This window comes from Passer domesticus, chromosome 3, assembly GCF_036417665.1.
Source record: "Passer domesticus isolate bPasDom1 chromosome 3, bPasDom1.hap1, whole genome shotgun sequence".
NCBI lineage: Eukaryota > Metazoa > Chordata > Aves > Passeriformes > Passeridae > Passer > Passer domesticus.
The window spans coordinates 9,497,681-9,511,294 of NC_087476.1; the positions used below are offsets into that span (position 1 = coordinate 9,497,681).

General features: G+C 39.8%; 1 protein-coding gene across 4 annotated transcripts; it reads right to left on the reverse strand.

Annotated features, from left to right (window-relative positions):
• Positions 1–1,576: 1,576 nt before the first annotated feature.
• On the reverse strand, positions 1,577–13,110 carry TDRD15 (tudor domain containing 15). Of its 4 annotated transcripts, none has more exons than XM_064411801.1 (3): positions 13,028–13,110; positions 11,817–11,886; positions 1,577–10,184 (listed from the first exon to the last, which is right to left on the reverse strand). In XM_064411801.1, the coding sequence occupies exons 2-3, from the start codon at positions 11,828–11,830 to the stop codon at positions 4,424–4,426; spliced, it is 5,775 nt and encodes a 1,924-aa protein (XP_064267871.1). In that variant the 5' UTR covers positions 11,831–11,886; positions 13,028–13,110; the 3' UTR covers positions 1,577–4,423. The 4 variants fall into 4 exon arrangements, with proteins under 4 accessions (XP_064267871.1, XP_064267872.1, XP_064267870.1 ...); XM_064411802.1 differs by having other exon boundaries at positions 1,577–10,188; positions 13,028–13,096; XM_064411800.1 differs by lacking the exon at positions 13,028–13,110 and adding an exon at positions 12,832–12,970.
• Positions 13,111–13,614: the final 504 nt, after the last annotated feature.

Consider the following 13,614-nt stretch of genomic DNA (forward strand, 5'->3'; position numbering starts at 1 on the left):
ATTATACTTCAGGGTCGCCCAGTAGGATTCCTAATGTTTAGTGCTCACTAAAAATTATGCTGCAATCACCATTTTAATTCCTTCATTATGCAGATCTAGACACAGTAGCCCTAGAAACTTTCTTATTAAAACTGCAGGAATCAAGGTAGCTGTCCCTAAAGTCAGTTCAGAGCTGACTAGATATTTCCATGATTTTGTTTCACAACGTTTATTATGATGGAAAATTTGATTCTTTAAGAGAAATTTAAAAAAAGATGAGATTTTAAACTGTGTGTAAACAGCTGAGAAATAGAAATTTAGAGAGCATTAATGAAACTGAGCATTTTTAGGTGCTTTTGCATAACCAGCCCATAAATCAGCATCTATTTCTCTGCAGATAACAGGAATTCGCCACCAAACAGCTTCTTATATCAGGTGTCCCTTAAAAAAGCATCTCCAACCTTTTTCTCCTACTCTGCCTAATCATCAAGAAAACTTTAAGGCTCATCTAGTCCGATCCCCCTGCAGGAACGTCTCCAACTAGATTAGGTTGCTCAGAGCCATGGCCAAACTGCTCCTAAATGTTTCCTGGGGCGGGACATCTACCAGCTCTCTGAGCAAACTGTGACAGTGTTTCACCACTCCCTTTGCAATAAACCTTTCCTTGCATGGACTCTAAGTCTACCTTCTTTTAGTTTAGAACTTGCTCTATTGCAACAGGCCCTGCCAAAATATTTCTCCCCAGCCTGAAAATTTTTATGCTTCAGGTACTGGAAGGCTGCTCTAAAGTTCCCATTTAGCCTCTCCTTATCCAAACTTAACCCCAGCTCGCTCAGCCTGTCTCCACAGGAGAGGTGCTACAGCTATCAGGCTGTTTATTTGCGAGGAATGTGGGCAAAGATAAGGCACAGGGGTAGCAAAGAAGCAAGGGCAGAAGTGCAGATGTCCACGGAAGAGTGAAATGTGTCCCCAGACCTCAGTCTGCAGCTAACACAACACCCTCAAGCACGCACACACAGTCCTCTGCAGACAACACAGGTAATTAAAAGCACTGTCAAAGGCTCTTTTCCATCCTTGAATTTGCCTTTATGAAACTGATGATAATTTGTTTGTTTCTAGGAGCTCTTCCTCAAACACTACACTCCCACTTAATTTCCTAACTTTTTACTGAAAACTAATCTTAACACACTAGTTTAGCACTGAAGCCTCAATTTCTGCCTGAAAGCTTACACTTCTATGCTGCCTGACCCATACAAACATTCCGTAACTTTTCAGTCTTTTCAAAGCACCTGAACCACCCATCTCCTACTCCCAGTGAAGCCTTTTCCTTCTTTGCCTCTCTTCCTATATGAATCCTCCAGGATCTTGTCTCCAACTCTCACGCCCACAATTTCTGATGGCTCAAGTCTGAGCACATTTCCTCTAGAGGTAGTGCAAAGTTACTCCTAAATCAGCTAAAAATGTTCAGCAAAACCAGCAAGAGGTATTTCCCCTTAGAAGTCCCATGCAGCACATACTTATGCAGCTTCAGATACTTTCCAATGCCTTCACCAACAGCAAAGGTCCCAGAAAACTTCAGAATGTCTTAGGCAGGACAAGAGGAGATAAGCATTTTATTTATTATTTTTAGTATTAATTTTATTTATGACAAAAAGGCAGTATACACATGAATGTTTTGAATTCCAAACAAATGAAACTGGTTCTCTATCACTTTTGTGGATTAAAAATAATCACAGTCATCAATGATACAGTATAAATAAATACAAAAATATATAAAAAAATATAAACATTACTTTCAAATTAAATTTCAGCAAAAAAATTACTACTACAGAAAGTACTGCATTTGTTCAGCATTATGCACATTCTAGAACAAACAGGAAAACATACCTAAACTTCTACATCCTAAATAATTGACAACTTCTTCCAACTAGGTTCTGAGTATAGATTCTCCTTCTTACAAGAAAAATGTTTTAACAGCAGTTACACAGCAGAGAAAAAAGACTGGGCATAAAATACACAGCCAGACCTCCCAGCAACTTAATCTAACGATCATAACACATCCTTGTAATGCACTTCTGAGAATCTGCATCAACAGTGGCAACAAGACATTCTTTATATTTACAGACGCAGTATAATCCTGAAATACTTTCAATTATCTGAATTTTACTTGAAGCATTTTGAGTATCAGACCTTCAGTAAAAGAATTACTATCACGAGCTAGTCTCATTACAAGTTGAAAACAAAATACACATTCTTGCAAATAAATCTAACATATGCAATTTGCGAAACATAAAAATAGTACACACAGCTGTTTATTTTTTTCTTATTCATACATCATTTCTAGGCTCCATTTTGTAACATTAGAGAAGCAATATTCTACAACTACATACAAGTTAAAGCACAATATACATAAGCAAAAAAAAAAATCTACTTAAAATATGCAAGTTGTGTATTACTGTACACAACATGTTTGCATTTAAGGTATCCAAATGATTTTTTAAAAGAACAGATGCCCAATATCCTACTTTTCCAACCGAAAGACAGCCAGAAGTTAAAATCAGTGTTAATTAATATGTAAGTGTCAGTGTCTCTTTGTGGCACTACAATGAACCAGCACAGCAAGTGTGAAGTCATCACTCAACATGAGTAATGTTGCACAATACAACCTTTGTGTTTTATACCAACATATACCAGCAGTATGGCTAACTATTGACAAAGAATGTGCCAGGTAAGCTTACAATTTAGTAGGAAAACCTCGAAATTCTGAAATATAAAGAAACAATGCAATATAAAGAAAACAATCACAAATGGTTACAACCCCCACCACTTTTTTTTAATCACTATATTAACATTACTGATATTTTAAATAGTATTTACTTAAGGAATTTTATCTCACACATTTTCTGATTTGTTAGTAATGGGCATTTTTCACTTATACAATGAAAATAATATAAGCTTCAAGAATAATTCACCAGCAAAGTGAACGTTATAAAGATCAGCTGGCATTGTCTCACCTCTTGACTTTCCCCGACATGTCTCTCTTACTGAAAAAAAACCCCAAAAAACTGTTTTCCAGATAAAGCTTTCAGGTTTTCACATAAATTAAATACATCATGATATGGAGGGGGTGGGAGGGGGGGGACAGGGAGCAAACAGCATGTGTGTTGTTAAATCTTGTTTACTTCTAGAGATGCATAAGATATGTTGTCAACCATCAGGGCTGTATTCATTTTCTCACTGAAATTCAAACAATCACAGAGCATACAAAGGAAACCCCTCATTGCTTCAGGACTTTTCATACTTTGTCCAAAGAACAGAGGAAGGAGGTGAGAGCAAAAAATTAAAAAAAAAAAATCAGAAAAACAGCTGACAAATTCTTAACATTTCAGACTAGATATTGAAAAAAACCTACCCTTCTAAGATACACAGTACTGCCATCACTTTTCAGTTTTGAAATTTGCTCCTCCCACAAAGGAGAAAAAAATAAAAGGTTCTGAATGCTTCCCTTTAAGATGTAAACAATATTTTGACTTTACCATATATTGACTAAACACCCAGAGAAAACTCCCTCTCTTCATTCTGATGGGGAGGAAGATAAAGGAGAAGTATCAGTGGAACACAAACCCCTAGCAGAGTGAAAAATCCCAAAATTATGCAACTCAGATACTAAGAGAACCTTCAGAAAGGGCAATAGCATCTCTACACCAAGAACTAATTGAAAACAACCTAATGCATATATTTTCCATACATGGGGATCCAGATTTTAGGCTTAATCGTAGTAAACATTTAAACTTTTCTCACATGAAAACTCTGAATTCAGAACCTAAGAAAATATGTCTGGCATCTTTGTTTTCTGAACATCCAAAGTACGGAGACATCACCCTGTAAACCAGATGTTACTGCAAATAAATATCATATATATATGTACAAAAACTTCAAGAGCATTCCAACAAAAAGGCTGTTTGGTTTATATTGCTTTGAAGTAGTACTTTTCTAACTGCAACCTACTGATCATTCAACTAATTCTCTGACAAGCAGCTTCAGACACTGTCTTTCCAGACCACAGAACATCAGAATCACAAGCCTCAACCAGTGTTTCTGGTAGTAGATTTACTTTGTGTTATGACAACTTTCCTTTTCTTGTCATCATAATGCTGAGAAAATCCCATCCTCACAGCACTGTCCGTCTTTCGCAGGATTTCCTTCCTTTCAGTGTTGTAAACTCAGATCCTTTGTTAATGGTATTCCAGCAGCCACTTTACCACACTCTCTTCTTTGAAACTTTTTTATAGCTAATGCTGTGCTTCAAAAGATTTTTTTGTTTCTCTTCTTTGCCTGACTTCTGTCAGCGAAATCAGAATTGTTATCATAATTATATTCTGGTTCACAAAGGGAAGCATAGTAACTAGAATCTGGCCACTTCACTTGCAATTCTTTTTTCTGATTAGAGTCTGTCAACTGCAATGGGACAGCACTTACTGTGAGAGCAGACTGCATGGCCTGCAGCAATTAAGGTATCAGACAGATTTCTATCTTCACACAAAACGTCCACCTCTAACTTCATTTCAGAGCCATAGTGGATAAAATGAAATATCAGACCTGGTTTATGAAGAAGCTGCTGAAACAGAAGTATGGCTTCCTCACTCCAGTGTTCCCCCTTACCAGGAACTGTATCATGCAAGGAGCAAGAGTGTGCCAAGCGTGGCAAGTACAACAGACTTTCTGGAACAACTTTAAGTTTATGGATATCAGAATAAGGTATGGTCCTCAGAAAGCCATAATCAATAAATGTAAGAACAACAGACTGATCTGTTACTTCATTAATTTCTGCCCTGTACCACTCTGCTTCCTGCCCAAACTCGATCAAGCAGCTAGCACCAGGTATCACGAGTTCTTCTGGCAGAGCTGGCAAGTTGTCAGGAAGGTCAGAGAGCAGCAGGGACAAGTTTCGCATGCAATCAAAGAAGATTTCAAACTGGATGCTGAAGTTTGAAGGATCAGTAACTGCAGTTGCACACCCAGGATATGTTCTGCCACTACGCAAGAGCATCCACATGACTGAATTTATGTTGAATGACACATCAAACTCCTTACAGTTTGTATTACTACACTTTTCTGGTCCAGCAATTGTCCAGCAATGACTTAAGAGCTGGTTCAAATACTCCTGAAGTGTAACTTCTCCCACTAAAATATCTACCTCCCAGATATCAGATGATTTCAAGTATCTCAGAAACAAGATCCTTATTTCACAATCTAGAAGCGCATTTACTACATGGTCTAAGTGAATTTTCTTCAGGTTTTTAAAACAAATCCACCTACAATAAACAGCTTGTTTAGGAATACTCTTAATCTCATCACTGAGCATCTTCGCATTGTTTAAGGACACCATCTCACACGTGCCATAATCCATGAAAAAAACTAGCATTAACTTTTCCCTGACAAATTTCTTTATCACTTTTGATCGATTCCATTTTAAGTTCCTTTCAGATAGTGTAATGCATTCCAGACCCTGTTCAATGTCATCCACTCTAAGCAAATCACTTCTTTGTGCTTCTTTGTCAAGCATTACATTTAACTCATGTAGTATTTGCAGATTTTTAAGTAACTGTACATAGAATTCGCCACTCTTTGAAATATTAACTACTTCTGCAGCTTCTACTTGTCCAGAATTTAACGCCTGATGAAGCAGATGTAAGGGTTGCACAGAAATATTTTTCATCCCAGGAGCCTTGGTTTTATTTTGGCCACCTAAACTATTCTTAGACTTTCGAGAATTACCATGTTGTTTAGGCCTATTTTCCAAAGAAAACACCCACGTGCTATTCCACCTTATGCTGTCTATTTTATGCAAAAGGCTGTTAGACAAAGACTCTCCATCACAAATTACATCTATCTCCCATTTTTCTCCATGTTGCTGTAAGAACTTGCAAGCTACTGGCTTGTCACTTACTGTTCTTGCAAAATATGCAGCACTTTCTTTAGTCCAGCTTTCCTCGGGAACACTTTTTGCACTAAGGAAACAATGAACACTAAACCTTGGCAGAGTTAAGAACTTTTCTGGAATCCTGCAGATTTTTGACGAACTTACAACTGCAGTATTACCATAGTCAATAAATTCTACCTCATAGGAGTTTCCTGATTTCAGAGTTTTAATAACTGCTCTATAGTAAAAACAATCAGCGTCATGCTCTGCAACAATGAGATCCCCTACCATGAACTCATTTAAGCAATCATCCCAAACTCTATTCTCCAAGCTTTCATTCAAATCGTCTGCTAGTTTTATTATTAAGTTTTCATCCTCTGCAAAGTGAACATAGAAACTTGATGGACTATTTATATGAGAAACATAACCTGCTACTTCGGTATTCACCTGGATATCACGTTGAGGAAGGCTGATTAATGTAGGTGTATTTTTATTACTGCTTTCCTGTTGACCTGTACTATTTGGTCTTTCATTCTGAGAGTCAGAGAGAGCATTTACAGTTATTTCCTTTAAATGTAAAGCAGAGTAAGACAGGGAGTGAAAAGCAGGTTGTCCAATCCAAGGTTCCTCTCCGTTCTCCAGAAGAGCACTGAAAGTATTTCTAAAACCTTGCTCTTTACTGTCCTGTAAAGTTTGCTGTTTTGAGAATCCACTACACAACTTTGGTATGCTACATGCAGTTTGCTCTTCATCTCCAAATTTCTCACCAGTATCTGCCTGGTAATGCTCATCATAGGCTTGGCTATCCTGGGCCAACTCTTCCAATACCTTTTCTTTAATTTTCTGACTTACTGTGAACTGTCCATCATACAACTCCACAACAATCATTCCATCTGGTTCTCTGGATAAAATTACAGCCTTCAGCAGTTTACCAAGGAATGTTTTCACAAACCATGTAGTAATTCTTGCTGGAAATTCTGCCCCCCTAACATCTGACAGACAGGATTTAATAGCTTGCATGGGTGTGAATAGTAGGTCAGTGGCAGAATGTGGAATAGGCATCAACTGATCTCTCTCCACCATACTCCTATTTCCAAAATCCACATAGTCAACCAACAGAAAGGACGTTGATTCCACAGGAAAAGCCAAAGCTCTGTAAAAGAGACCATCTTCCACATACTTGGCTATACACAGTCGTGTAGTGCCATGATAATTTGCATTACTTGACATTTTACTTACGTCACTAACCCTCTTCATCAATGCCTCAAGAGTTTCAGAGTTGCGGTTAAGGTGACAATAGAATTCTGAAGGACTATTTATGTGAGTTATATAAACCTCCTCCTCACTTCCAATTTTTATATTGAAAGATGAATAGCAAAAACTATACAAAGAACCCAAAGATGAAAGGTTTCTCAGTCCAACACATTCAGGCTGGGTGAGACCACGTTCTCTGAGGAATTCCTCTACACTAGCAAGTGGAGTCTGCAAGTCAACTACATTGCATAAACAGTTGGGGCTCACAAGAACAAGAGCATAAATGGTGCAAGTCAGTGGTCCTCTAGGAGAAGAAATGAAATCTACAAACTGTCTATGCACTTCTTCAGACCAATTAATTGAGTCAGTCTGTAAAATTACATTTTTAAGTCCACATCGAAATGCTTGACTCTCTAGAGTTAGAAAATCTGGAAGAATACCCTGTACATCTTTAAGTGAAACTCTTTCCTGATAACCATAGTCTACAAAAACCACATCAACTTCATTTGTGGATACCTCCTGCACAACAGTGGCTCTGTACCACTTCCCATCTCTGGGATACTTAACAACACAGGCAACCTGTCCAGCTTTGTAGGGATTGGTATGATCTTTATAGTATGTCTGAATTTGTCCCATTAAGTTATTTAGCTCTGGCAGTTTGCTTTGCAGTTGACATGAAAAATCTGCTGGGGAAAAGATGCAAGAACACACCACTTCATGAGCAGCTCCTGGTTTAAACACAAGCTCCTTATAAACTAATTTTTGCTCACATACTGATTTATGCATTTTGGAGACAGCAACATCTCCTGAACACAATGGCACAACAGATTCTCTAGGCACTGGCAGCACATTTAATGATTTTTCCTTCTGAAGCATGTCTCCATTTCCAGACACCTTATTTTTGCAAATATTACTGGTGTTCTCTGCATTGATTTTTTCTTTTTTACATTTGAGGTGATTCCCACTGTGCCGCTTTTTTGCTGCCCTCACAACAGAATCTGGAGGCTTTAGCCGATATTCAGCATAACCAGCTTGAACCATACACGTGGCAACGTTTCCTTGCAGGAAACCAGTATGACACTGCACATTAACAATGTACTTGTTGTTTTGCTTTCCAACGACCTGAAGTAGCAGTGGTTTGTTCAACACCATGTTTTTAAAGAAATCAGTTTCTTTTTTAACCCACACACCATCAACAGGAAATGTGCAAGCAAGGGAACAACACATAGCTAAAGCTGGTAAATCAGAAAACTCAGGAAGCAATGTTTTCACAAAGTGACAGGGTATAGTATCTGTATTTCCAAAATCTAAAAAGTAAACCATAACGCTAACACGAAACACTTTTGTGACAACACCCCGGTAGTAACACCCATCCCTGCTATACCGGGCACAGCACAGCAACCCAGGCTCTGGCTTTTTAAGGACCATCTCATCATCTTTATATTGACTGTAGGTGCAGGCAATGTTTTTCATCAAGACATGAAACTCCTTCTGGTATCTACACGTTTGAATCCAAAAGTCAGATGGATTTACAACGTATACTACAAAAGCTCCATAAAAAGAGTTCATTTCCATCTCTACTCTCTTGCAGTGGCTGGAGAAAGAAATGTCCTGTTCAGGTAAGCAGGCTTTTTTATCTTTGTTTTCAGAGGAAATCTTAGACAAATTGTTTCTCTCAGGACTTGGTTTGTGGTTTAGTGCAATACTTCTGGTTTTTGTTTCCAAAAGCGAGACACATGGGGCAGCAGCTGTCTCATTCTGGTCTTCTGGATGCTCAGCATTAATTCCAAGATTTTGTTTCTGCAGCGTTATATAATACAAGCGTTCAGTGTTATTGTATAGATCAACTTGGACACACACAGAGGTTTGTCCTATTAAGGCTTGTGTAAGTTCTTTGAACTGTAATTTTATTATTGTTTCATCCTGACTACCAAAACAAGACAGTGTACATGGAAATGAAACCATTGGTAACGTCATGAACTCAGCTTTCAGTTTCCGAATAAAACTAGGTGGCACAGCTTCAATAATGCCAAAATCCATAAACCAGACCTCCACGTGGTCAGAGAGGAGTTGTTTTATCACTCCTCTATGCCACTGTCCATTCTGCCTCTTGGCAGCACAGAGCAGCCCGAAACTATCACAACATGTGGTATTTTCTCCAACAAGAGCTTCATAGTACAAATGCATGGCTCCTGTCAAACATTCCAGCTCTTTCTGCCACTTCTGTATCTGACAATAAAATTTATTTGGGCTTACTGCTCCAGTTATTTTTACATTTTCTTTACTGCCAACAGGTAGACATGGAAAGAGTTGATCTGGAACATGCCAAAAATCTGTTGGTTTCTCAGAATTATTTAAGGTAAGTAACTCCCTGAACGGATACTGCTGTGTCAACAGTTGTGGCATTCTCTTACAAAGCATTCCTTGGGGCAATGCTCTTAAAGTTCCTACAACAAGACAAAATGAATCTCCATCAATAAATTTACCCAGCTGCAGTTCAAGAACATCAGTAATAATCTTAGGCACTTCTAGAATAAACAGCTGATATGGTGTAACAGCCTTCACATGACCAGTGATCTGTAATCCTACCAGAGATGAAAAATAGTTAACAGCTTTCGGACCCCATTTTTCTCCAAGAGGAAGTATGCTTGCAAAAATACCCAAAACCACCTTTGGAGGCAGCTGAAACAATTTATCACTAGCAGCAGCAAGATGTGTTTCCTCAACAGCTAACACATGTCCAGTGTCTATAAGAAAAGTCTCACAGATATTCCCTTTTTTTCTCAGAACTCTTCCTCTATGCCATTCTCCTTCTGTGTCTTCCACCAAGCAAGATCCACCAACAGAGACATCATCTTTTACTTTGAACACACGCTGTATTTCATTTTGTAGTATGAAATAGTCAAGCTCACATCCTACGTTGTACTGAGCCTGGAATACTATAACCAAGCACTCAGGATGGCATTCTACATGAGTTATCTTCAATTTCTTATCTACTGAGTCTGGTGAAGGAGTCAGAGATTCCATCCTGTCTGCAAAGAAAAAGAGTATGATCATTTTGATAATTTTCTGTATTTTTTCTTTGCAGCTAATTCATTACATAACGTTTGTTTTCAAAACGGTTTAACAGCACATTATTAAAATTCTGGCTAAAATATATACTAAACATTTAGCATGCCATGTCTTAAGCAACTGGGATATACTCCGCACAATTCTCTTAGTAAAGACATGCTCAGGTAACACCAAAAAAGTACCTATGGATTCACTCGCATGGCAACAGATTGGTTTTATCACTTGAGATTAATTTTTAACCAAAATGTTGCTCCCACAATAACACCAAGGTATTCCAGTCTGTTTCTCCTTCCTTTTCATGTGTAAAAGACCAAGGACTGATCCCCTACTCACCCTGCATTTTCTGTCTAAATCACTTCTTCAAATCACTGACAATTTACAGCTCCATGCTCTACTGTTTACTCTAGCTGTCTGTACCAATTGTAGCAATAGCATATTTCAGGTTCTCATAATTGCAAGGACATACTGAGTTATCATCTATGTGCAACATTTCTGCACTGCTTATCAAGTAACAACTGTGCCAGCTGTGTTTTGTATGGTCTCAACACTCTAATTCTGACAGTTTTAGTATCTTAAAAACATTCAGATACTTTTGTGATCTATAATCCAGTCTTAAACTTCCAGTTTAATTCACATATCAATGATTCAGTGAATCTCTGACTTCACATTACTTAAAAAGGCTGTGTATGACAAAAATTTAATCAAGCAATTCCATTAAATGAACGAACTGCTGTTCTAACAAAGTAATTTAAGGTAGACAACATCAAATGCAAAGACAGTGGATAAATGCTCAAGGGTAGTCTGGACAAAGATAACCTTGATTTATGAATTTTTATGTAAAGCTGGAACTTAAACTTTCAGTTTCAACTACAAGGTTTTAGGGCAAGATCCCCTTTAGCCTGCAAAAAATGTTCAGTGAAGCTGTCATGATAGTTTTCATCACAACCAAACATGAAGTAGCAAGTGAATACACAACTGTCTTCAGAAATAATATTGATCCCTATCATTCTAGTTCACAAAAAAAATTTAATCCCCTCCCCCCCAAAAAACCACACACCAAAAAAAAACCCCTCTAATAAATAAATGAGCACCCCTACTGTAATGCAGTAGGGCAGAAGGATGGAGGATGAATAACTTCTAAAACCAACCAGAAAAACAAACCCAAAAAAATCAAAATCACTGGACACCAAAAAAAGAAAAAACTCCTCCCAGTAAAAGCAGCATCAAACCCAGATCTGACAAATTCCTGCTTCAACAAGGCCCTTTTCATCCACCTTCCATTGTAACAGAAAGTAAAAATCTGGGTGCTTTTAATGAAAGCAAACAGCCTTAAGGAATTGGTACTGTCTGCCTGGAAGAAACACTTGATCACTACAAAGATTTAGACTTTAGAAGGGGCCTGACTGAAACTCTGCTCCCTTTTTTTCCCCCCCCTTCACTGAAACTATGCCCTATTTGCACTAATACATAACAAAATAAAACTATTTGTGCATTAATGCTTGTCTGTTATCACAGCCTGAATAACAGCATCACACTGACACGGCCACATTTCTACAGTTGACAAAATTACTTTTTGCTGTTTACTCACCTTTCCACCTTCATTAGTAACACATCTTCCAAAGCAAACACGGCCCAGTAGTAGACAACTACGTATCTCTCTATGACGGAAGAAGGGTAGAAAAATCATTAGAAAACTACAAAGTACAAGAAATATAAATTTTTGTACTACTTCTCTTACTGAGAGCACCCCTGAGGATAAAGTCTTTGGGGCGTTTCTTGACAAGTAGCTCAACATGAGCCAGCACTGCCCACTCACAGCCCAGGAAATCAAACACAACCTCGGCTGCATCAAAGGCAGGTCCAGGGAGGTGACTCTGCTCCTCTGCCCTGCCCTACAGAGACCCCTGCAGTGCTGCATCCACCTCTGGGGTTCCCCGCACAGCAAGAACATGGACCTGCTGGAGCAAGCTCAGAAGAGGCCACAAAAATGATGAGAGGGAGGAGCATCTCTCCTATGGAGACAGGCTAAAGGAGCTGGGTTGTTCAGCCTGAAAAAGGGACAGTTCCATAGAAAGGTTACAATTCCTAAAAGGGATAGAAAGGGACCTTTTACAGGGGCATGAGATAATAGAAAAGGGGGGAATGTCTTTTAACTGAAAGGGAGTAGGTTTAGAATAGATATTACAAAGAAATATTTTATTGTGAAGGTGGTGAAGCACTGGAACAAGTTGTGCAGAGAAGCTGTGGCTGCCCCATCCCTGAACAAGCCCAGGATGGATGGTTCTCTGAGGAACCTGGTCCAACAGAAGGTGTCCCTTCTATTGGGCCCACGGCAAGGGGACTGAAACTGAATGAACTTTAAAGTTCCTTCCAACACGAACAATTCCACGATTCTCTAAATTCCCCTCCTGCCTAATAAACACACCCTGGAAAAATTCCTCATACTTAGCTGAACTACAAACTCAAGATCATAAAAAACAAAATTACAAAACTGAAAAAAAGTGAATCCACCCTCCTAAAATCACGGTCTGGCTACACTTCCATCACTGAAGCTCAAAAAGCCAAACCAGTCAGAGAACACCGCACAGGCAGCCACCACCTACTTTCTAAGCAGGAGCGGTCACACATTTGTATTTGCTTGCAACTGTTAAGCCATTAAAATGCGTTCTATCCCGCACCACTAACTTAAAGACAATTCATGCCATAACAAAGGGACTTTTAAATGCACCCAAATGCAAGACACAAGGCACAGACTGAGCCGCCTGTACTCCAAAGCAGGCGCTCTGACGCGGCACTCACCTAAGAGGAACCGGGCACGGGCGGAGGCTGCGGCCACCCAGGGGGCTCGAGGTGTCGGGGACGGGAGCGGAGCGGAGCCCGGAGCCCGGCGCCCTCCAGCAGCCGCCTCACCGCACACGGGCGGCAGCGCCGAGCGGGACCCGGCGGCGCCGCACGCCCAAAATGGCGGCGCGAAGCGCGGCCGGAACGTGCTGCCCGGGAACGCGCGTGCGCAGCGGCACCGCCCGGCACTTTCTCTCCTCGGACGTGCGGCTCACGAGAGCCCGGGGTGAGCGCTGCGGCCGCAGGTTCGAGTCCCGGTGCCGCCTTCCCGCGGGCGACGTGGCCTGGCTCGCTTTCCCTCTCGAGTTGAGCTTTATTTGTTTGTTCCCGTGCTTGCTTCTCGTTGTTTTAACTTTGCGTTTGCACGTGTCGTGTTTTTGGGGTGTCACGTGAGAAAAGTGCCCGAGGGTCACAGAAGTTACTGGAGCTGCCTGAAGAGGATTCAAGAGCTCTTACTATTTCCCATTAGCAAAAACAAATTCTCTAGGCTGAGAAAGGTACATCTTAACAGAGGGCAAGGTGCTGCCCCACTTGTTTTGCATGTC

Bases quoted from the DNA above. Each gene is read 5' to 3' on its own strand.
- TDRD15 (XM_064411800.1), bottom strand. From the start codon at position 12,856: ATGTGTGACCGCTCCTGCTTAGAAA. The intron at 11,887-12,831 runs GTAGGTGGTGGC...CTTCCGTCATAG, and splicing joins TGACCGCTCCTGCTTAGAAA to AGAGATACGTAGTTGTCTAC. The intron at 10,185-11,816 runs GTGAGTAAACAG...CTTTGCAGACAG, and splicing joins TTACTAATGAAGGTGGAAAG to GATGGAATCTCTGACTCCTT.